Below are 22528 nucleotides of genomic sequence, written 5' to 3'. Positions count from 1 at the left end.
CTTGGGGAAAATAGACCTTGACATTTGGGAGTTGTACTTACTGGGATTTATAGTTTCCCTACAATCAAAGAGCATTCTGAAGACCATGAACGATAGAATTAGGGCAAACTTCCCACACAGAACCCTCATGACCAGTACAAAATACTTAAGGCCATCCAGTCCAACTCCCTTCACCAGGGCAAGAAAACGTAATCAAATACTGTTTACTCACAAGCAGAAAGAAATTACATATATTAGAAACCAACACTTTCTCATTACTTTATTTTCCAGATCACCAGACTGGGCCACAGCAACGCGTGGCAGGGACAGTTAGTACACAAATATATACACACACATATACACCCACAAATACACATATATGCACAAATATATACATGCACACAAAACACATATACACAGACTGGGCCACAGCCACGCGTGACAGGGGTCGGCTAGTAATAAATATATAATAATATAATCATACAATAATAAATATAATCATACAATAAATAAAATAAACAAACTAATATAATCTATATAAATAAAAATGTAACATTCATTTGTGGGATTAACAGAACTCAAAACCCAATGGACGAATTGGCACCAAATTTGGACACAAGACACCTAACAACCGAATGTATGTCCTTCACTCAAAAAATTTGATTTTGTCATTTGGGAGTTGTAGTTGCTGGGATTTATAGTTCACCTACAATCAAAGAGCATTCTGAACCCCACCAACGATGGAATTGAACCAAACTTGGCACACAGTTCTCCCATGACCAACAGAAAATACTGGAAGGGTTTGGTGGGCAGTATCCTTTGGTTTTGGAGTTGTAGTTCACCTACATCCAGAGAGCACTGTGGACTCAAACAATGATGGGTCCGGACCAAACTCTACACAAATACTCAATGTGCCCAAATGTGAACACTGGTGGGGTTTGGGGAAAATAGAATCTTGACATTTGGGAGTTGTAGTTGCTGGGATTTGTAGTTCACCTACTATCAAAGAGCATTCTGAACCCCACCAACGACGGAATTGAACCAAACTTGGCACACAGAACTCCCATGACCAACAGAAAATACTGGAAGTCCTTTGGTTTTGGAGTTGTAGTTCACCTACATCCAGAGATCACTGTGGACTCAAACAATGATGGGTCTGGACCAAACTCTACACGAATACCCAAGATGCCCAAATGTGAACACTGGTAGAGTTTGGGGAAAATAGAATCTTGACATTTGAGAGTTGTAGTTGCTGGGATTTGTAGTTCACCTACAATCACAGAGCATTCTGAATCCCACCAACGATAGAATTGGGCCAAACCTCCCACACAGAACCCCCATGTGGGCCAAAGCAACGCATGGCAGGGGACGGCTAGTAATAAATATAATAAATATTTCTCTGTGGTCTTTGTTGCTGCAGCGCAATAGAAACAAGAGCCTTATTATAATAATAATATTTTATTGATGGATGAATAGATGGGTGGGTGGGTTGGTTTTCAGAGGAGATTGAATCCATGCTTGAGGAGCTTCTGCTTGGCTTTTCCAGGCAAAAGGAAGAGGGCATCCTTGGTGTCTGGACCGCCGAAAGAGGACGGTGGAGGAGGGGACAGATGGGGGCCAGCAGCAGGGAAGTAATAGGCTTCCTGTAGCAAGAGAGGCCCGCGCAGTGCATAGAGAGAACAGGCACATGAAGAACCACCACTCCTGAAGAGGAGAAAGGGAATCAGAGAATAATATCACATACATAGTATAATAATAATAATAATAATAATAATAATAATAATAATCATGTATACACATAACAGTGAAAATGTATGTGTATGTGGCGGAGGTGTCCACTTACGGCCAGGGTGGTCCATGCCTTAGTCACCTCCAGATTGGACTACTGTAATGCAGTCTACATGGGGCTGCCCTTGAAAACGGCCCAGAAATTTCAATTGGTTCAACAGGCAGAGGGGAAGCATGACTTCCCTGGATCTAGACACTATCCTCCTATTGATGCAGGCCAAAATCCCATTGGCTTTTTTTGCTGCCACATCACATTGTTGGCTCATGTTTAACTTGTTGTCCACACGTACTGCTCTCGAGCCAGGCACTGTCCCCCATTCTGTATCTTTGCATTTTGTTTTTTCTGCCAAAGTGGAGTATCTTGCATTTGCAATATAATATAATATAATAATAACGGCGCTCCATGGAGTCATGCCGGCCACATGACCTTGGAGGTGTCTACGGACAACGCTGGCTCTTTGGCTTAGAAATGGAGATGAGCACCACACCCCAGAGTCAGACATGACTGGACTTAATGTCAGTTGACTACCTTTACCTTTATTATAATATAATAATAGAAATATAATACTAATATAATAATATAAAATAATAAATGCAACAATGACCTCAAAATAAGAGGACTGGACTTAATAATAATATAATAAGAAATATATAACAATAATAATATAATAAAATATAATAATAATAACTTTATTTTTGTATGCCGCCTCCATCTGGGGACGAGCCTGATCAACATCAACATAGTTAAAATATAACACATTAAAATACATTTACAACAGCATAAAACAGAATAAAACAACATTATAACAAAATATAAGAGCAACCAATAACCAATGAATCTGCAATAATGATCAAATTCTGGGCACGGGTGAGCGGGCTGGTGCAAATTAATTATGAGGATAGGGCTGATGGATAAAGTGCATATGCGGTCGCCTCCTGGCTCCAGGGTTTTCTAGGTGACATCAGCTACCTAGATCAGTCACAGTCTGGTTTCAGGCCTGGCCACGGCACCGAGATGGCCTTGGTCGCCTTGGTGGATGACCTCCGTAGAGAGCTGGACAGGGGGAGTGTGACTCTGTTGGTTCTCTTGGACATCTCAGCGGCTTTCGATACCATCGATCATGGTATCCTTCTGGGTCGTCTCTCTGGGATGGGTCTCGGGGGCACGGTTTTGTCGTGGCTCCGGTCCTTCCTGGAGGGTCGATCCCAGATGGTGAAGCCGGGAGACGCCTGTTCGGATCCCTGGCCTTTGACCTGTGGGGTCCCGCAAGGCTCTATTTTGTCTCCCATGCTTTTTAACATCTACATGAAACCGCTGGGAGAGGTCATCTGGAGTTTTGGAGTTGGGTGCCATCTCTACGCAGATGACACACAACTCTACTACTCATTTCCACCTAAGTACAAGGAAGCCCTCGGGTACTGGACGAGTGCCTGGCCGCTATGGCTGTCTGGATGAGGAGGAACAAGCTGAAGATTAATCCTGACAAGACAGAGGTCCTCTTGGTCGATCGAAATCCGGATCGGGGTATAGGGTGGCAACCTGTGCTGGACGGGGTTACACTCCCTCTGAAGTCACAGGTCCGCAGTTTGGGAGTCCCCCTGGACTCATCACTTACGCTTGAGGCTCAGGCGTTGGCGGTGTCCGGGAGGACTTTTGCACAATTGAGACTTGTGCGCCAACTGCGACCGTACCTCGCTAAGGCTGATCTGGCCGGGGTGGTCCATGCCTTGGTCACCTCTAGATTGGACTACTGTAATGCGCTCTACGTGGGGCTGCCCTTGAAAACGGCTCGGAAATTTCAAATGGTCCAACGGGCGGCGGCCAGGATGTTAACTGGTGCTCCTTACAGAGAGAGGTCAACCCTCTCTCTGCTTTGTAGGTGCTTACCTACAAAGCCCTAAATGGTTTGGGACCATCCTACCTGCGTGACTGCATCTCCGTGTATGAACCCATGCGTTCCCTTCGCTCATCCGGAGAGACCCTGCTTGCGATTCCACCTGCGTCGCAGGCGCGTTTGGTGGGGACGCGGGACAGGGCCTTTTCTGTGGTAGCCCCCGACTTTGGAACACCCTCCCCAAAGACATCAGACAAGCCCCTACGTTGGCAGTCTTTAGGAAGAGCTTGAAGACCTGGCTGTTCCGTTGTGCCTTTCCAGAATAGGAAAACTCCAGCAATATGTCCCAGAAGCATTTTATTAGAGTTTTAAGATTGCCTGCACACTGCTCTTACCCTAAATTGTGTTATGGTGTATTGTTTTTTGTTGTTTTGTTATTGCTTTAATGTTTTGATTTGCTTTAGGTTGTGTATTTGTTATACTGTTGTTTTATTGAGGCCTTGGCCTATGTAAGCCGCATCGAGTCCTTCGGAAGATGCTAGCGGGGTACAAATAAAGTTAATAAATAAATAAATAAATAAATAAATAAGTCACTTGGCAGCAGCATGCATAGAGGGCAATGTAAGATAGAGCATTATAACTTTGGGTACAGAACAAGAGTTAGGTGCGAGGGTAAGATTTTTAGGCCAAACTATCTGGGGAATTGTCTAGTCAAAATATATAATAATAAATATAATAATGACCTGACAGAGATTTCGGAAGCAGAGGGTATTTGTTCGAAAGTGTCATGGATGCGACTGGCGGCGCGCAGGAACAGGTGGTCCCAAGGCAGGAAGTTGCCTGGAAAGGAACAGGAAATAGTTAACTTTTACCTCAGATGAACCCTGACCCAACCTCCCACTCAAAGGACCTCGTAACTCTGACTCTGACCATGATAATAATATACCTGCATAATAATAATAATAAAGTAATAATAATATAATAATAATAATAATAATATAATAGGTTGATATATACCAAAATAATACAATATAGGAAAACAATCCTTTTTGATTGATGAAAGATGAATACAAAATAGAGGAAAAAATGCAAAGGTAAAAAGCTACAGTTTTTTGGTTTTTTTGGTCAGGAGCGACTTGAGAAACTGCAAGTCGCTTCTGGTGTGAGAGGATTGGCTGTCTGCAAGGACGTTGCCCAGGGGACGCCCAGATGATTTGATGTTTTTATCATCCTTTTTGGGAGGCTTCTCTCATGTCCCCGCATGAGGAGCTGGAGCTGATAGAGGGAGCTCATCCGCCTCTCCCCAGATTCGAACCTGCGACCTGTCGATCTTCAGTCCTGCCGGCACAGGGGTTTAACCCACTGTGCCACCTGGGGCTCATAAAAGCTACAGTAAAAATCAGCAACAAGAAATGTCCATAAACAAGATCATGAAACCCACAGCTAAACTGCTGAATCCTGGAACCTGTTAGCAAATCACTAACCGTACTTAGGGCAACTAGAAAACCTCCGAGGAACAAGGCTACTTGAATCAGGAGACCTGCAAACGCTGGCACATGAATCTGGAACGATGCCTGGTCTGAAGCTGGATTCAGAACAGGCATATTTAAGGCCAAGAAATCTATTGCGAGACATGCCTGAAGATTTTGTTTGCATTTCTTTCAATCTGGCTGACCTGCGTAAACACTGGGCTTCTCCCCGACTCTGCCAAATCTGCCCCCGCCTATCCTTATTAGGCAGGCCAGGTGCCTGATTCTCTAGAGAGCTAAAACTGGGAGGAAAAGGGAGTGAACTGTCTCCGCTTGGTTCGGAATATATGTTCTCATGGGAATCTTGACTTTCACTTTCCAAGGCTGTAGGATTTTCATTACTCAAACCATCATAATCTAAATTGGCCTCAGAATTCACATTGACATCTACATGGGCATCAGGAAATACAATCAGAGAATCAGGTTCAAGTTCACACACAGGCTGAACCCCAACAATATATATATATATAATAGTCTCTCTCTCTCTCTTTCTATATATAATATATAATAAGATAGGGACTCCATGAATGTTGGTTCAGCGTGACCATTGACCCCTCCCATGACCCTTGATCTCTGAACTCACTGGTGAGGATCCTCTGCGTGGAGTCAAAATGGCCGAAGGTGTAGGAGGGGGTGGCCTTGGCATGAGGGCGGCCATCTTGGATTTGGGTCTCACGCAAATGGACCTCCAGCCCATTCAAGGATGCCAAGCTGCTCTGGAACTGAGCACATTCATTACCATTATATATTGATATCATCATCATCATCATCATCATCCTCTATTGTTATATTATATTTTTATTTTACATTGTTATTACTTTATATTATTTATTTATTATTATTCATTATTTCTATTATTATTTCCTATTATTATTATTTTCTATTATTATTATTAATATTTTCCATTATTATGATATTAATATCATTATTATTTTCTATTATTATTGTTATTATTTGTACGCACCACGCCTTCAGGGTCTTTGAAAGCTTCTTCGGCCAAAAGGCAGAGGGTCACACTCCGGACGCAATGGACATACAAGGTCATTCGCTCCAAGGAAGAGGAAGAAGGGTCACTTCCAGGGCTAAGGTCATCTTCAGCAAAAGGGGAGGAACCCTCGGCACTGACCTCTTGAACTCTGTAGAAGAGAAGACACAGAGGACATACTTTATTATTATTATTATTATTATTATTCTATCAATAATATATTATATTATTATATTGTATTATATTATTCTATCAATAATATAATATATTACTATACAATATGATAATTATATTATTATATTCTATTCTATTCTTTTATGAAATTATAATTGTTATATTATTATATATTATATTATTATATTTTATATAATTATCAATTGTATTATTATATAATATAATACAATATAATAATGTAATAATATAATTATTATATTAATATAACATAATAATAAGTTAATAATAATAAGTTAATAATAATAACATAATAGCTATGTTCTTATATTATAATTATATTATTATCCTTATTGTGTCATTATATAATATAATAATATACATTATAATGTAATTATTATATTAGAATATAATACAATTAAATAATTATTATATTACTAGCTTGGGGACCCGGCAGTGCTCGGATTGTTTGGGAAGGTCATTGTTTGTCTGTCCTTCAAGTTTCATCTACATAGAATGTCAGCTGGGTTCAGTGGGTGTGGGTGAATTACAACTCCCATATTGAAGTCACATCATCCATGGTTCATCCTCCTCCAAACACCAGGATTTAGAGTCGGTCATGGAGGCTCTGTGTGCCAAGTTTGGTCTTGATCAGATATTGGTGAGGGTCGCAGTGGTTTCAGGGAGTAAAGGTACTACAAGTCCCATCATCCATGATCCATTGTCCCACAAACCACATCAGGATGTAGTGTGGGTCATGAGGGTTCTGTATGCCAAGTTTGATTTTGATCGGCCATTGCTGTGGGTTGGAATGGTCTCAAGAAGTGAGTGAAAAAACTGCAATTCCCATCATCCATGGTCCAAAGTCTTCCAAACCACACCAGGATGTAGAGTGGGTCATGGGGGCTGCCAAGTTCGATCTTGATCCGTCATTGTTGAGGGTCGCAGTGGTCTCAGGAAGTGGGTGAAGGTACTGCAAGTCCCATCATTCGTGGTCTGTCCTCCTTGAAACTGCACCACAATACAGAGTGGGTCATGGGGGCTCTGTGTGCCAAGCTTAGTCTTCATTGTCTGAGGGTCGCAGAGGCCTCAGAAAGTGACTGAAGGTATGGCCAAGTTTGGTCCAGATCCGTTAATCGTGGGGGTCACAGTGGCCTATGGAAGTGGCAGTCAATCAGAAAGTTACCACATACCCACACAACATTACTATATTATTGCATAATACTATTATTATATTGTATTATATTTTTATATTACTACAAACACAAAAAATAAAATAATAAATATAAAGGAATACACTATAACATGAGTAAATATAAAATAAATTAGCAATAAAATAATATAAACTATATAAATAATATCAGTATGAGGTAACTTCCTGCCTCACCCGGAAGTCCATTCAAGGGGGAAGTCGCGGAGGGAGGCCACTTCCTGTTTGGAGAGGAAAACAGGAAGCATCTGGACACCTGGAGGCAACTGACCTAGGAAAAGGTTATAATAATTATCCGTGAATATTTTCGCATATTTTATTCTAATTTAATGCTAATTCTAATTCTAATTTTATGCTAATTTGCTCACCTTCCTGTATTTCCGCTTCCTGGATCATGACCTTTGCGGTGAGGTCAGGAGGAAGTTGAGTGCTGACGACCCTGGAAGAAATAATAAAATCAAGTCTTATTACAAATATTGATAAAATATTATTATTTTATTGTGATTTATTTAATATTTTTCCTTTATAAAAATAAAATAATATTGAAAAATAGACTTTACATAATATTATTTTATTGTGATTTATTTCTGCAATTTAATATTTTTTCCTTTCTAAAAATAAAATAATATTGAATAATAGACTTTACATAATATTATTTTATTGTGATTTATTTCTGCAATTTAATATTTTTTCCTTTATAAATATAAAATAATATTGAAAAATAGACTTTACATAATATTATTTTATTGTGATTTATTTCTGCAATTTAATATTTTTCCTTTATAAAAATAAAATAATATTATGTAAAGTCCATTTTTCAATAGTAAAATATTATTAATTATTACTGTTATACAATTATAATAGTAATATTAATAATATAAAACAATATATAATATAAAATAATAAAATGTATAATACATAAGTAAAATATATAATTGTATAATATCTATATAAATAAAAATGTAATGTTCGTTTGTGGGATTAACAGAACTCAAAAACCACTGGACAAATTGACACCAAATTTGGACACAAGACACCTAACAACCCAATGTATGTTCTTCACTCAAATAATTGATTTTGTCATTTGGGAGTTGTAGTTGCTGGGATTTATAGTTCATCTACAATCAGAGAGCATTCTGAACTCCGCCAACGATGGAATTGAACCAAACTTGGCACACAGTTCTCCCATGACCAACAGAAAATACTGGAAGGGTTTGGTGGGCATTGACCTTGAGTTTGGGAGTTGTAGTTCACCTACATCCAGAGAGCACTGTGGACTCAAACAATGATGGATCTGGACCAAACTCTACACAAATACTCAATATGCCCAACTGTGAACACTGGTGGCGTTGGTGGAACATAGAATCTTGATATTTGGGAGTTGTAGTTACTGGGATTTATAGTTCAAAGAGCATTCTGAACCCCACCAATGATAGAATTGGGCCAAACTTCCCACACAAAACCCCCATGTGGGGCACAGCAACGCGTGGCAGGGGACGGCTAGTATAAAATATAATAGTATATCTATACACATAATAAAAGCGAAAATCTGTATGTGTTTATGTGGCACAGGTGTCCATTTACAGGGACAGCCTCCACAAACAGGATCAACTCCCAGGGCTGAGGAGCCACTAAGAACATTGCAGGTTATGGTGAGCACTGCATCCCAGTGTTCCTTTCTCTCTCCGTTGGTGTGGAATTTGCACAAACCTGCCCACTGCTTCTCCCTTAACCCTTTCTTACCCTATTGATCAGCAATAGAGAGGATTGGGAGACTGACTCAACAGGATGGAAGTTGTAGTTCACCTTGCATCAAGACAGAACTGTGACCCCCACTGACAACAGACCTGGACGATATTTGGCACACAGAACCCCCATAACCAGGTTTGGGTGGAATTGACCTTCATTTAGAGGGGTTGTCGTTCACCTACATCCAGAGAGCATTGTGTACCCAACCAATGATGGATCTCGACCACACTTGCCATGGATGATGGGATTTACAGTATCTTCACTCACTTCCAGAGACCACTGCGACCTCCACAAGTAATGGACCTGGATCACACTTGGTACACAAAACCCCCACGACTAACTGAACACTACTAGAGGGGGTTGGGGGGAAATGACCCACCATGGTGGGTGTTCACCCTGAAGCCAAAGACTACGCGGAACCCATCGATGATTTATGTAGAGAACCCAACATGACAGACTTTAAGCACTGGTGGAGTTTCAGGAGGTTAACCTGGCATGATGTGAATTGTAGTTCACCCACAACCTTATGCATATTGTAAAATAAAAATGACTTTTTCAAATAATCCGGGCAATGCTGGGGACCCAATATATTATAAATATATAAAATATATAATTATATAATAATTATATATTATTATATTTTATAATAATATACAATAAATAATATGATAAAAATGGTATTATAATAATATATAATTAAAATATACAATGGTGTAAGATATGAAATATATAAGATATAATATTATATGAAAATATATTATAAATATATAAAACATATCATTTTATAATAATAATATACCATATATAATAATCAATATATATATATATATAAATGCTCTGTGCATAATGAGTACCTTAAAAACAAAAGAACCAATGAACGAAATCACACCAAATTTGGTAACGAAACGTCTCACAACACAAGGAGTGACCGTCTCTCAAAAAATTGTGATTTTGTCATTTGGGAATTGTCGTTGCTGGGATTTACAGTTTACCTACAATCAAAGAGCATTCTGAACTCCACCAATGATGGAATTCAACCAAACATGACATACAGAAATCCCATGACCAACAGAAAATAATAGCTGCGTTTGGTGGGCATTGACCTTGAGTTTGGGAGTTGTAGTTCACCTACATTCAGAGAGCACTGTGGACTCAAACAATGATGGATTTGGACCAAACTTGGCACGAATATTCCATATGCGCAAATATGGACACAGGTGGAGTTTGGGGGAAATAGACCTTGGCATTTGGGAGTTGTTGTCACTGGGATTTATAGTTCACCTACAATTGACAGATTTGGGTCAACTTCCCATACAGAACACCCACAACCAACAGAAAATACTTAAGGCCATCCAGTCCAACTCCCTTCACCAGGGCAAGAAAACGTAATCAAAGCCCTCCTGACAGAGAGCCATCCAGCCATAGATATAGATAGATATATATGATTCTCACACACAGTTAAAGTATCCTAGATTTAAAGGGACTCCTAAAGATGGACAATGATATGTTCCATGTTCCAGGGTGGGCAAACCAGACAATCTCCACATCAACACGGTCAAAGAAACATCAAGAAATACTGTTTACCCACAAGCATAAAGACATTACATATATTAGAAACCAGTACTTTCTAATTAATTTATTTTCCATATCACCAGACTGGGCCACAGCAACGCATGGCAGGGGACAGCTAGTAATATAATATTGTACAATATAATATAATATAACATAACATAATATAATATAATTTTATAATTTATACTTACTGGCCGTGGAAGAGGATGCAACCACCCAGAACGTGGGTGACCCTTTGGCAACTTTGCAAAATAAGGGCCGCCTTCAACAACAAAAGGGGTTCAACCTAAAGAAATGGAGGTCACAAAGAGATCATCTAGACGGTCCTTATATATAAATTTGATTGTTTGTTTGTCCCTAAAAATCTGCTATATTTTTGGACGGATTGGAAACACATATTCTTCAAATTATTCTCCAAATTCCAAGGTCCCAAGTTGATAACCATTACTGTTTAGGAACAGTGTCCTGAAATGAATAAATTGAAATATATTTGCATGCGGTCACAAGAGGGCAACATAGAGCAATATGTGAGCTTGTTTGCTTGTTTGTACCATAAAACCTCCTATATAGTTCAATGGATCAGGACCAAATGTAGACTACTATATTAGTCGCAATTCAACTTAAATTACTGTCCAACTTGATAGGAGATGATGGTATTTGTAGTCTGCCAAATGGGCATCTGTTTGTTTAGGTTTTTTGTTCCACAAAATCTCCTCTGTTGTTGGGTGGATCTAGGCCAATTATTCATCATAATCTAAATTAAATATACATATATGCTTATATACGTTTTGTAGAAGGCCCATAGTGCAAAACTATCCTGAAAAAAATAGTGCAAAAATATTCTGAACAATTATTGCAAAAATATTTGGGGAAAATGTTGTGAAAATATTTGGGAAAAATAGTGCAAAAATATTCACGAAAAAAAATTGTAGAAATATTCTGAAAAATATTCGGGGAAAATATTGCAAAACTATTCGGAAAAAAATTAAAAAAATATTCCTAATTGGCATCTGTTTGTTTGTTTGTTTGTTCCGCAAAGAGTCCTCCACAGTTGGGCCAATCTGGACCAAACATAGCCCACATTATTCTTCATACTCTAACTTAAATAATGGATATATATATATGTATGCACTTTTGTTTTGTCCAAGGCCCACAAGGAGTTGAAGATGCGGTGTAGGTCGCTGGTGTTGCGCAGGAGATACTCTATGTATTTCTCCCATTTGCAGCCCAATTCCTCCTTCGAATGGACCTGAGAAATATAAAATAAAATAAATAAAATGTATATCACATGGTTCCATTTGTAATGTATATAATATAATTATAATTGTAATTAAAGCAATATAATGTAATATATATAATATTTGTAATTCATTTAATATCATAATATACATTACAATAATAAAACAGTATTAATAATACAATATACAATATAAAAATACATGATATAATATATAATAATAATATGATATTATAATTATATATTTATATTACATGTAATATTACTAATAATATTACAATATAATGGTATAGTACAATATAGTAATAATTAATACTGATATTGTACTATGCTAATAACATAATATATTGTATGTATATATATCTTGTAAGCCGCTCTGAGTCCCCTTCGGGGTGAGAAGGGAGGCATATAAATGTCGTAAGTAAGTAAGTAAATAAATAAATAAATAAATACATTATAATAATATAAAATATATTATAATATTATAATATCATAATATATACTATATTACATAATAATAATATAGTAATAACTATAACATAGATAATATAATAAAGAATAATATGAAATCTATGTATATAATAAAAGTCAAAACTTGTATGCGGAGGACAAAAGTGTGGCGGGAGGAGTATGTGCCAGCGTTCTGATTGGCTGCCGCTGTGGTGCTATTTGCATATGGCCTCTGATTGGCCAGCTTCAATAGGAGCCCCTGGTGGAGAAAAGAGTTCATGACAGAAACGGGGAAATGAGAAGGAAATTTGCATATGGTCTCTGATTGGCCAGCCTCAATTCCAACATTCCAAGATGACGAAGAGAGGAAAAGAAAAGGCCAGAGGGGGCTGAGTCAGAAAATTACCAATACAGACCAGACTTGGCACACAGAGCCCCCATGACCCACTCAACATCCTACTGCAGTTTGGAGGAAGATGAACCATGGATGATGGGACTTGCAGTACCACCACTCACATTCTGAGACTGCTGTTAACCTCATCCAATGACTGATCAGGACCAAACTTGGCACATAGACCTCTCATGACCCACTTTACGTCCTGGTGTGGTTTGGCCGAGGATGGACCATGGATTATGGGACTTGCAGTATCTTTGCTCAATTCTTGAGACCACTGCAACCCTCATCCAATTACCGATAAAGACCAAACTTGGCACACTGAGTCTCCATGACACACTCTACATCCTGGTGCAGTTTGGAGGAGGATGCACCATGGACAATGGGACTTGCAATACCTGCACTCCCTTCCTAAGACCATTACAACTGCCAACAATGATGGATCAGGACCACAATTTACACAGAGAGCCCACATGACCCACTCTACATCCTGGTGTGGACTGGAAGAATTTGACAATGGATGATGGGACTTGCAGTCACTTCACTCACTTCCTGAGACCACTGAGACCCTCGCCAATGACTGATCAAGACCAAACTTGGCACACAGAGTCCCCATGACCCACTCTACATCCTGGTGCAATTTCGAGGAGGACAGACCATGGATGATGGGACTTCAAGTACCTCCACTCCCTTCCCAAGACTGCTGCAACCCTTACTAATGTCCGATCAGGAACAAACTTGGCACACAGAGCCACCTTGACCCACTCTACATCCCGATGCTGTTTGGAGGAGGACGGGCAATGGATGATGGGACTTCACGTTCCTTCACTCACTTCCTGAAAACAATGCAGCCGTTATCCAATGACCAATAAAGACCAAATTTGGCATACAGAACCGCCATTACCCACTTTCTCTAATAACCCAGGCAGCGCCGGGTCCCCAAGCTAGTATATAATATAATACATTATATATTATATATATTATTACTATTATATTATTATTATATTATATATTTCAAATTATTCTTTTATTCTATTATATATAAAAGAATATAATAACATAAACTATATAATATATATAATAAGACGTTATCATAATGTAATAGTAATAATATACCAATACATTAAAATATATAATATAATAATACATTATCATAATAATATGAAATATATAATAATATAATATAATAATCTATTTCACTAACTGCATACGCCTTTTGCAGGGTCCCATGATAAAAGCGGAAAATCCCCATCAAGTTGCGCTGGAGCTGCTTGCAAGCAGAGTCCGGGGTTCCGGCTTCGCAGCCTAGAACCCAGAGGAATTCCCCATGGGTGCCAATGGAGAATTTCAGCTTCCGGAAGCGGATCAGGTCCGGAGCCGAACCAGAAATTTCCGAGACGCAGCGCAACATTCCAGCAAGCTGGCCGCACAACAGCTCCTGCCGCTCCATTGGAGTCTATAGAAGAATTGAATAGAATAATATAATGTAACTAGCAGTCCCTTGCCACGCGTTGCTGTGGCTCAGTCTGGTGACATGGAAAATAAAGTAATGAGAAAGTGCTGGTTTCTAATATATGTAATGTCTTGATGCTTGTGGGTAAACAGTATTTCTTGCTGTTTCTTTGTCAGTCTTGATGTGGAGAGTGTCTGGTTTGCCCACCCTGGAACATGCAACATATCATTGTCCTTCTTTAGGGGTCCCTTAGAAATCTATGATACTTTGTGTGTGTGTGAATCATATCTATCTATCTATCTATCTATCTATCTATCTATCTATCTATATCTATGGCTGGATGGCTCTCTGTCAGGAGGGCTTTGATTATGTTTTCTTGCCCTGGTGAAGGGAGTTGGACTGGATGGCCTTAAGTATTTTCTGTTGGTCATGGGGGTTCTGGGTGGGAAATTTGCCCCAGTTCTGTCATTCGTGGGGTTCATTCAGAATGGTTTTTGATTGAAGGTGATCTATAAATCCCAATAACTACTACTCCCAAATGTCAAGGTCTATTTCCTCCAAACTCCACCAGTGTTCACATTTGGGCATATTGAGTATTCGTGCCAAGTTTGGTCCAGATCCATCATTGTTTGAGTCCAAAGTGCTCTCTGCATGTAGTGAACTACAACTCCCAAACTCAAGGTCAATGCCCACCAAACGCTGCTAATATTTTCTGTTGGTCTTGGAAGTCCTGTGTGCAGTTCAATTCTATAAATGGTGGAGTTCAGAATGCTTTTTGATGGTAGGTGAACTATAAATCCCAGAAACTTCAACTTCCAAATGACAAAATCATAATTTTTTGAGTGATGGTCACTCCTTGTGTAGTGAGATGTTTTGTTGCCAAATTTGGTGTAATTTCATTCATTGGTTCTTTTGTTTTTAAGGTACTCATTATGCACAGAGCATTTATATAGATAGATAGATAGTAGGCTTGGTTGATCAAGAAAGAAATTGGTTCTAAACTCGTTTCGTATCTAGGGGGCGCCTGCGTTTCTAATCTGAGAGGATTTCCGAAATTTCAAATTTCAAAATTTCAATATTTACGAAATTTCGTAAATATACGAATCGATTCGTTAAAGGCAGACATGATTGCGCAATACGCGAAAAAAACCTCCAAACGGGACAGGGGGAACTTCTGAAGCTTCCCTCTCCCTCTGTTGTTGACTGTTGGTGTGATAAAACTAACAACAACTATATATTATATTATATTATCAAAAAACTGTCCCAAGCTCATAGCACGTCCAAAAGCAGAAGACTAAGTCAGAATGAGATGTCCATCCAAAAACAATCCGAATTCAGAATGGAGTCAGCACTTACAGGAATCCAGTCTTTAAAACGCTTTAAAACGGCTTGTCTTAACCCAGCTAAACGTCTTCCTGGCCCAGCAGCTAAAAACTATTATTATTCTATATTATATTATATTATATTATTAAGAATAGATGGCCATCTGTCAGGGGTGCTTTAATATACAATTATATTAATATAATATAATAACATACAATTATAACATATAATATAATATAATAATATAATATAATAATATACAATTATAATAATATAATATACAATAATAATATACAATTATAATAATATAATATACAATAATAATATAATATAATAATACATACGAAAATAATTATGAAAACTGGAAAAATTGTTTTGATTCTTAATTACTCCTCACACTATTCCTGCATGGCTCGATATTGGATCGAAAGCTAATTTAAATACGAATTCATAACGAGTTTAGAAACTAACGAACACGATCAACCAAGCCTAATAGATAGATGATATAATACAATATATCTCTTATCTATCTTCCATCTATACTCATAATAAAAGTGAAAATGTTAGGTGTGTATGCGGCGGAGGTGTCCACTCACACAGACAAGCTCCTGCCTCCACAAACGGCTATAGGTCCCATCACGCAGGTGATACCAAAGGCCCTCCCTCCATTGCAGGTTATAGTGAGCGCCGTGAACATGTCCAAGAGCCCTGTCAATGTCCTCCACAAACAACACACTGCCCAGCACCCAAGGAAAGGCTTTAAGTCAGGGACCATTTCATCCTAGAAGTTCTGTTTTTGCTCCAGAAATGGACATCCCAGGGTTCCTTTCTCTCTCTCCATTGGTGTGTAATTTGGATGACCCCGCCCACTGCTTCCCCCTTAACCCTTTCCTGGCTTGGAAAGGTAGCAGATCACAGGAGCTGTCTTCATAGACCTGTGAGCAGCTTATGATAATGTGAACCACAGCCTCCTCCTGAGAAAAATGTATATCACAAAGGACTTCCACCTCACCCGCCTCATAGGAAACCTGCTACAAAACAGGAGCTTTTTTGTTGAGTTCCAGGGCCAGAGAAGCAGATGGAGGAAACAGGAGAACGGCCTCCCTCAGGGGAGCGTGCTTGCTCCATCCATGTTCAACATCTACACAAATGACCAGCCGCTGCCAGAAGGGACAGAGAGTTTCATCTATGCTGATGATCGTGCCATCACCGCTCAAGCAGGGAGCTTTGAGATGGTTGAACAGAAGCTCTCCGAAGCTCTAGGTGCTCTTACTGCCTATTACAGGGAAAATCAGCTGATCCCGGGATTGTGGTGCAGCTGGCTGAGTGTCAGCTGCATTAAGATCACTCTGACCAAAAGGTAATGAGTTCGAAGCCAGCCCGGGTTGGAGTGGGTTTCCAACCAATTGTGTGTAGCCTGTTGTCGACCTTTGCAACCCGAAAGACAGTTGCATCTGTCAAGTAGGAAAATAAGGTACCACCTTAAAGTGTGGGGAGGCTAAATTAACTGATTTATGAGGCCATAAAGAAGACTCCAGCAAAGCATTCCAGAGGGGAAGCATTCGGGGAATGCGGAAGTGCTTCATCAGCGTCGCAGATGGATGAGGAAAGCGACAGCTCCCCTGGCGGCCAGAAAAAGTTAAATAGCCTCTGTGTATGTCTGTATATGTTTGTATGTCAAAAATTGGCATTGAATGTTAACCATATATGTGTACACTGTAATCCGCCCTGAGTCCCTTGCAGGGTGAGAAGGGCGGAATATAAAAGCTGTAAATAAATAAATAAATAAATAAATCCCTAATCCATCTAAAACACAGACATGTGCCTTTCACCTTAAGAACAGAGAAGCATCCCGAGCTCTGAGGATGACCTGGGAAGGAATCCCACTGGAGCATTGCAGCGCACCCAAATACCCATCTCTCTGGACCATGCCCTCACCTACAAGAAGCACTGCCTGAACATCAAACAAAAAGTGGGTGCCAGAAACAATATCATCCAAAAGCTGACTGGCACAACCTGGGGATCACAACCAGACACAGTGAAGACATCCGCCCTTGCACTGTGCTACTCTGGTGCTGAGTATGCATGTCCCGTGTGGAACACATCTCACCACGCTAAAACAGTGGATGTGGCTCTTAATGAGACATGCCGTATTATCACGGGGTGTCTGCGCCCTACACCACTGGAGAAACTACACTGCTTAGCCGGTATTGCACCACCTGACATCCGCCGGGAAGTTGCAGCCAATAGTGAAAGGGCCAAGGCAGAGACATCTCCAGCCCATCCCCTGTTTGGGTATCAGCCAGCACATCAACGACTTAAATCTAGAAATAGTTTTCTTAGATCTACAAAGACACTCGCTGGAACACCCCAGCAAGCAAGAGTCCAAAAGTGGCAGGCTCAAACCCGCAGAACCTCAACTAATGAATGATACCAGATGAGAGACTCCCCGCTGGGCACACAGAAAACTGGGCGACTTGGAAGGTGCTGAACAGACTGCACTCTGGCACCACAAGATGCAGAGCCAACCTGAAGAAGTGGGGCTACAAAGTGGAATCCTCGACATGCGAGTGTGGAGAAGAGCAAACCACAGACCACCTCCTGCAATGCAACCTGAGCCCTGCCACATGCACAATGGAGGACCTTCTTGCGGCAACACCAGAGGCACTCTAAGTGGCCAGATACTGGTCAAAGGACCTTTAATCAACTACCAAGCTTGCAAACTTTGTGTTTTGTCTGTCTGTTTGTTTGTTTTGTTAAAAATTGTTTTGTTAAAAATGTTTGTTTTGTTAAAACTGTCTGGTTGCTCCTGACACAATAAATGAATAAAATAAACAAACCCTTTTCTACCCTTTCCTATGGCACACAGCAAACAGGAATTGATCAGCAACTGAACAAGAGGTTGGGGGGGGTGGGGGGATTGACCTTGGACATCTTCATGACGCTCACTATAACCTGCAATGTCATTGGAGGAAAGGTCTTTGGTGTCTCCAGAGTGGTGGGGACTATAGCTGTTTAGCAGGAGCCTGTCTGTGTAATTGGACACTCCAGCCACATACACACATAATAATAATAATAATAATAATAATAATAATAATGGATTGTTGTAGGTTTTTTCGGGCTATATGGCCATGGTCTAGAGGCATTCTCCCCTGACGTTTCGCCGGCATCTATGGCAAGCATCCTCAGAGGTAGTGAGGTCACTACTTCTGAGGATGCTTGCCATAGATGCAGGCAAAACGTCAGGAGAGAATGCCTCTAGACCATGGTCATATAGCCCGAAAAAACCTACAACAACTCAGTGATTCCGGCTATGAAGGCCTTCGACAATACAATAATAATAATAATAATAATAATAATAATAATAATACAAACCTCTTTAGGATGGAAATAGCAAATTCCAGCTCTGGTTGGATCTCCTTCTTCTTTGACTTTGGATCCATCATAAAGGAAGAAGCAATGCCACCTAATACATTAATAATAATAATAATTAATAATAAACATTTAAAATATAAAACAAAACAAAAAATAAAATCTTTAAAATATAAATTAGTACATAATAAAATAGAAAAATAAATGAAACAGTTTTAAAATAAATTAAAATATTTTAAATAGTAACATAATATAAAAGTAAATAAAATGTTTTTAATGTAAAATAAATAATAATGTGTGAAAATTAAAATATTTAAAATATAAAATAGTACAAAATATCTTAGGAAAAATATAGTTTTAAAATAAATAAAATAAACGTGAAAAATAACTTTTTCAAAATAAAATAAAAATGTGAAAGATAAAATGTTTTAAAATATAAAATAGCACAAAATATATTCAGAAAAATAAAATGTTCTTCAAAATAAAAAAAATGTAAAATTAAAATAGTACATAACATGATGAATAAAACATTAAGATATAAAACTATGCATGAAATGATATGTCAATAAAATATTTTTAAAGAAAATATAATGTATAAAATATAAAGCAATACATAAAATATGTTGTCCTGATTCCTAATACATTTGATATATGAACCAAGATAGAAGTCTCTCACCTTCTGATACAATTTACAATCAAATTGTATGTCTATTACATCCTCACTTTCAGGTGCTCCGTAGATACAAATCCGTTCATTATGCTGTTTAATCTCCCATATCTGACCATTCTATCAAGCTGATCAAATCTAACTTGAGTGAATACCTCCCTAAAATTGTTTGGTATTTGAATTTTTTGATAGTTTGCAATTTGAAAGGTATATTTATATTGAAAATAGGATGTATATACTCAGTTTTATCATATCTTATCATATTTATTTATTGTATTGTTATGAGTGTCTTAATAATAGAATCATAGAATCATAGAGTTGGAAGAGACCTCATGGGCCATCCAGTCCAACCCCCTGCCAAGAAGCAAGAATATTGCATTCAAATCACCCCTGACAGATGGCCATCCAGCCTCTGTTTAAAAGCTTCCAAAGAAGGAGCCTCCACCACACTCCGGGGCAGAGAGTTCCACTGCTGAACGGCTCTCACAGGAAGTTCTTCCTTAACTTAACTTACTAAATAGAGTGCAATCCAGTCTTATCAAGCCTTGTTGTTTGGTTTGGTAAAATTACTACATAAAATAAATTTAAATATTTAAAATATAAAACAGTATGTAACATAATATAAATAAAATATATAAATATATATATAAATAAATAAATAATATAAAAATAAAATAATGTAAAATAAAATAATATTTTAAATATTTACAATATAAAACAATGCATAATACAATGCATAAGCTATAATGAACATGAAAATAAAATATAAAATATATTAAATATATTAAATACAAAAATATGAATAAAATATTACATTAAAATATATTATTAACTACATTAAATATAATATATATATAATATGATTAATATATTACAGGAGAATAACATAAAATATATAATATATTCAAAACTATGAATAAAAAATTACATGGAAATTAAATATAAAATATAATGAATATAACATATAATGTATATATAATATGAATAAAATATAAATATAAAATAAATATATTCAAATATAATATGAATAAAATATTACATGGAATACAATATAAAATGTATTAAATATGAAATATATGAAATATATTAAATATGAATTATATATAAAATAGATTCAAAATAATATGAATACAATATTACATGAAATTAAAAATAAAATATAATAAAATATATTTAAATATGAATAAAATATTACATGAAAATTTAAAATATAATAAAATATATTAATAAATATTATATATTTTAAATATATATTTAATATACATTTAAAATTGTATTTATTTTATTCATATTATATTTTGAATATATTTGGTATTTAGTATATTTTATATTTCATATTATATTCTATATTATATTATAAAATATATTAAATACCAAATATATTCAAAATATAATATGAATAAAAATAAATAAAATATGATATTCAATATATTAAATATCAAATGTATTAAATATAAAACACAATGAAATACAATAAAATATATTTACCATATTATATGAATAAGATATTACATGAAAATAAAATATAAAATATAATAAAGTATATTATATAATTGTATATAATTTTACCAGGCATTTGGTGATGATTCAGAAGAAGCCATTAATTTCTGAAGCCTAAAAAGCTCCACTTCCGGGTTCTTCCCTTTCACGCATGCGCGGTAGGCAAGTGAGTGACGTCAGAGAGAAGGCGGAGCGCCGCTACAATTGAAGGACCAAGCCTGAAACGGGAGACGCGAAAGGGCGTGGTTAGAGTGACGTCACTCCACGCTCAAGAGGTAGGACAAAATGTCAAGCTCCAAGACGAGCAACACTTCCGGAGTCCCTTTGGATATGTGTTTGAATCATTATTGCATTATGACATATATATTGTATTAAAATTATTATTTCAGTTTAGTATTTTATTCTTATATTATAATTATTATATTTTATATTGGTAGTATAAATATATTACTAGTAATATAAAAATAAAATAATAATAATTTAATTTAAAAAATTATTATTATTATATATTATTAGCTATATTACATGTTTGGAGCCCCCGGTGGCGCAGTGGGTTAAAGCACTGAGCTGCTGAGCTTGTTGATCAAAAGGTCGCAGGTTCGATTCCGGGGAGCGGTGTGAGCTTCCGCTGTCAGCCCTAGCTTCTGCCAACCTAGCAATTCGAAAACATGCAAATGTGACCTAGCTTCTGCCAACCTAGCAGTTCAAAAACATGCAAATGTGAGTAGATCCATAGGTACCGCTCCGGCGGGAAGGCACTCCAAGCGGTCATGCCAGCCACATGACCTTGGAGGTGTCTATGGACAACGCTGGCTCTTCGGCTTAGAAATGGAGATGAGCACCACACCCCAGAGTCAGACATGACTGGACTTAATGTAAGGGGACTACCTTTACCTTTACCTTATATTACATGTTTATTTTCCTTTTCTTCAGTATTTTATTTTATAATTTATGATTATATTATGATTATATTTTAGTCCTATAATTATATTTGATTATTAAGTTTTATTACTGTTGTTGTTCATTCTTTCAGTCGTCTCCGACTCTTCGTGACCTCAAGGACCAGCCCACGCCAGAGCTCCCTGTTGGCCGTCACCACCCCCAGCTCCTTCAAGGTTATTATTATATTTTAGTCTTATAATTATATTTGATTATTATTATATTACATTAGTATTTTTCTTGTTATATATTATGATAGTTTAGTCATATTTTTATAATTTTTATATTTTACTTTTATTTCTTATGTTATTATTTTTCATTATTATGTTGTTGTTCATTCGTTCAGTCGTCTCCAACTCTTCGTGACCTCATGGA

General features: G+C 37.5%; 2 protein-coding genes across 2 annotated transcripts in view; one reads left to right on the top strand and one right to left on the bottom strand.

Moving 5' to 3' along the window:
• The window catches only part of MYO18B (myosin XVIIIB), a 465598-nt gene that overhangs the window by 184593 nt on the left and 258477 nt on the right, over nt 1–22528 (top strand). The gene's annotated exons all lie outside the window — the stretch shown is intronic.
• Nucleotides 1419–21419, bottom strand: HPS4 (HPS4 biogenesis of lysosomal organelles complex 3 subunit 2). Its single transcript, XM_060784783.2, has 11 exons — nt 21284–21419; nt 19051–19141; nt 14104–14355; nt 11951–12067; nt 11010–11104; nt 7866–7936; nt 7675–7768; nt 6096–6267; nt 5715–5853; nt 4346–4442; nt 1419–1683 (listed from the first exon to the last, which is right to left on the bottom strand). The coding sequence occupies exons 1-11, from the start codon at nt 21313–21315 to the stop codon at nt 1476–1478; spliced, it is 1368 nt and encodes a 455-aa protein (XP_060640766.2). The 5' UTR covers nt 21316–21419; the 3' UTR covers nt 1419–1475.

This window comes from Anolis sagrei, chromosome X (genome assembly GCF_037176765.1).
Source record: "Anolis sagrei isolate rAnoSag1 chromosome X, rAnoSag1.mat, whole genome shotgun sequence".
Taxonomy (NCBI): Eukaryota; Metazoa; Chordata; class Lepidosauria; order Squamata; family Dactyloidae; genus Anolis; species Anolis sagrei.
This window is presented reverse-complemented; position numbering and strand designations above follow the sequence as displayed.

What these genes read in the sequence shown, in the direction of transcription:
- HPS4 (XM_060784783.2), bottom strand. Translation starts at nt 21,315, where the DNA reads ATGGCTTCTTCTGAATCATCACCAAATGCCTG. An exon ending in TCAAAGACCCTGAAGGCGTG is followed by an intron (nt 5,854 to 6,095) that starts GTGCGTACAAAT and finishes GAATGTGCTCAG; the next exon opens with TTCCAGAGCAGCTTGGCATC. An exon ending in GCTTCCGAAATCTCTGTCAG is followed by an intron (nt 1,684 to 4,345) that starts GTCATTATTATA and finishes TCTCCTCTTCAG; the next exon opens with GAGTGGTGGTTCTTCATGTG.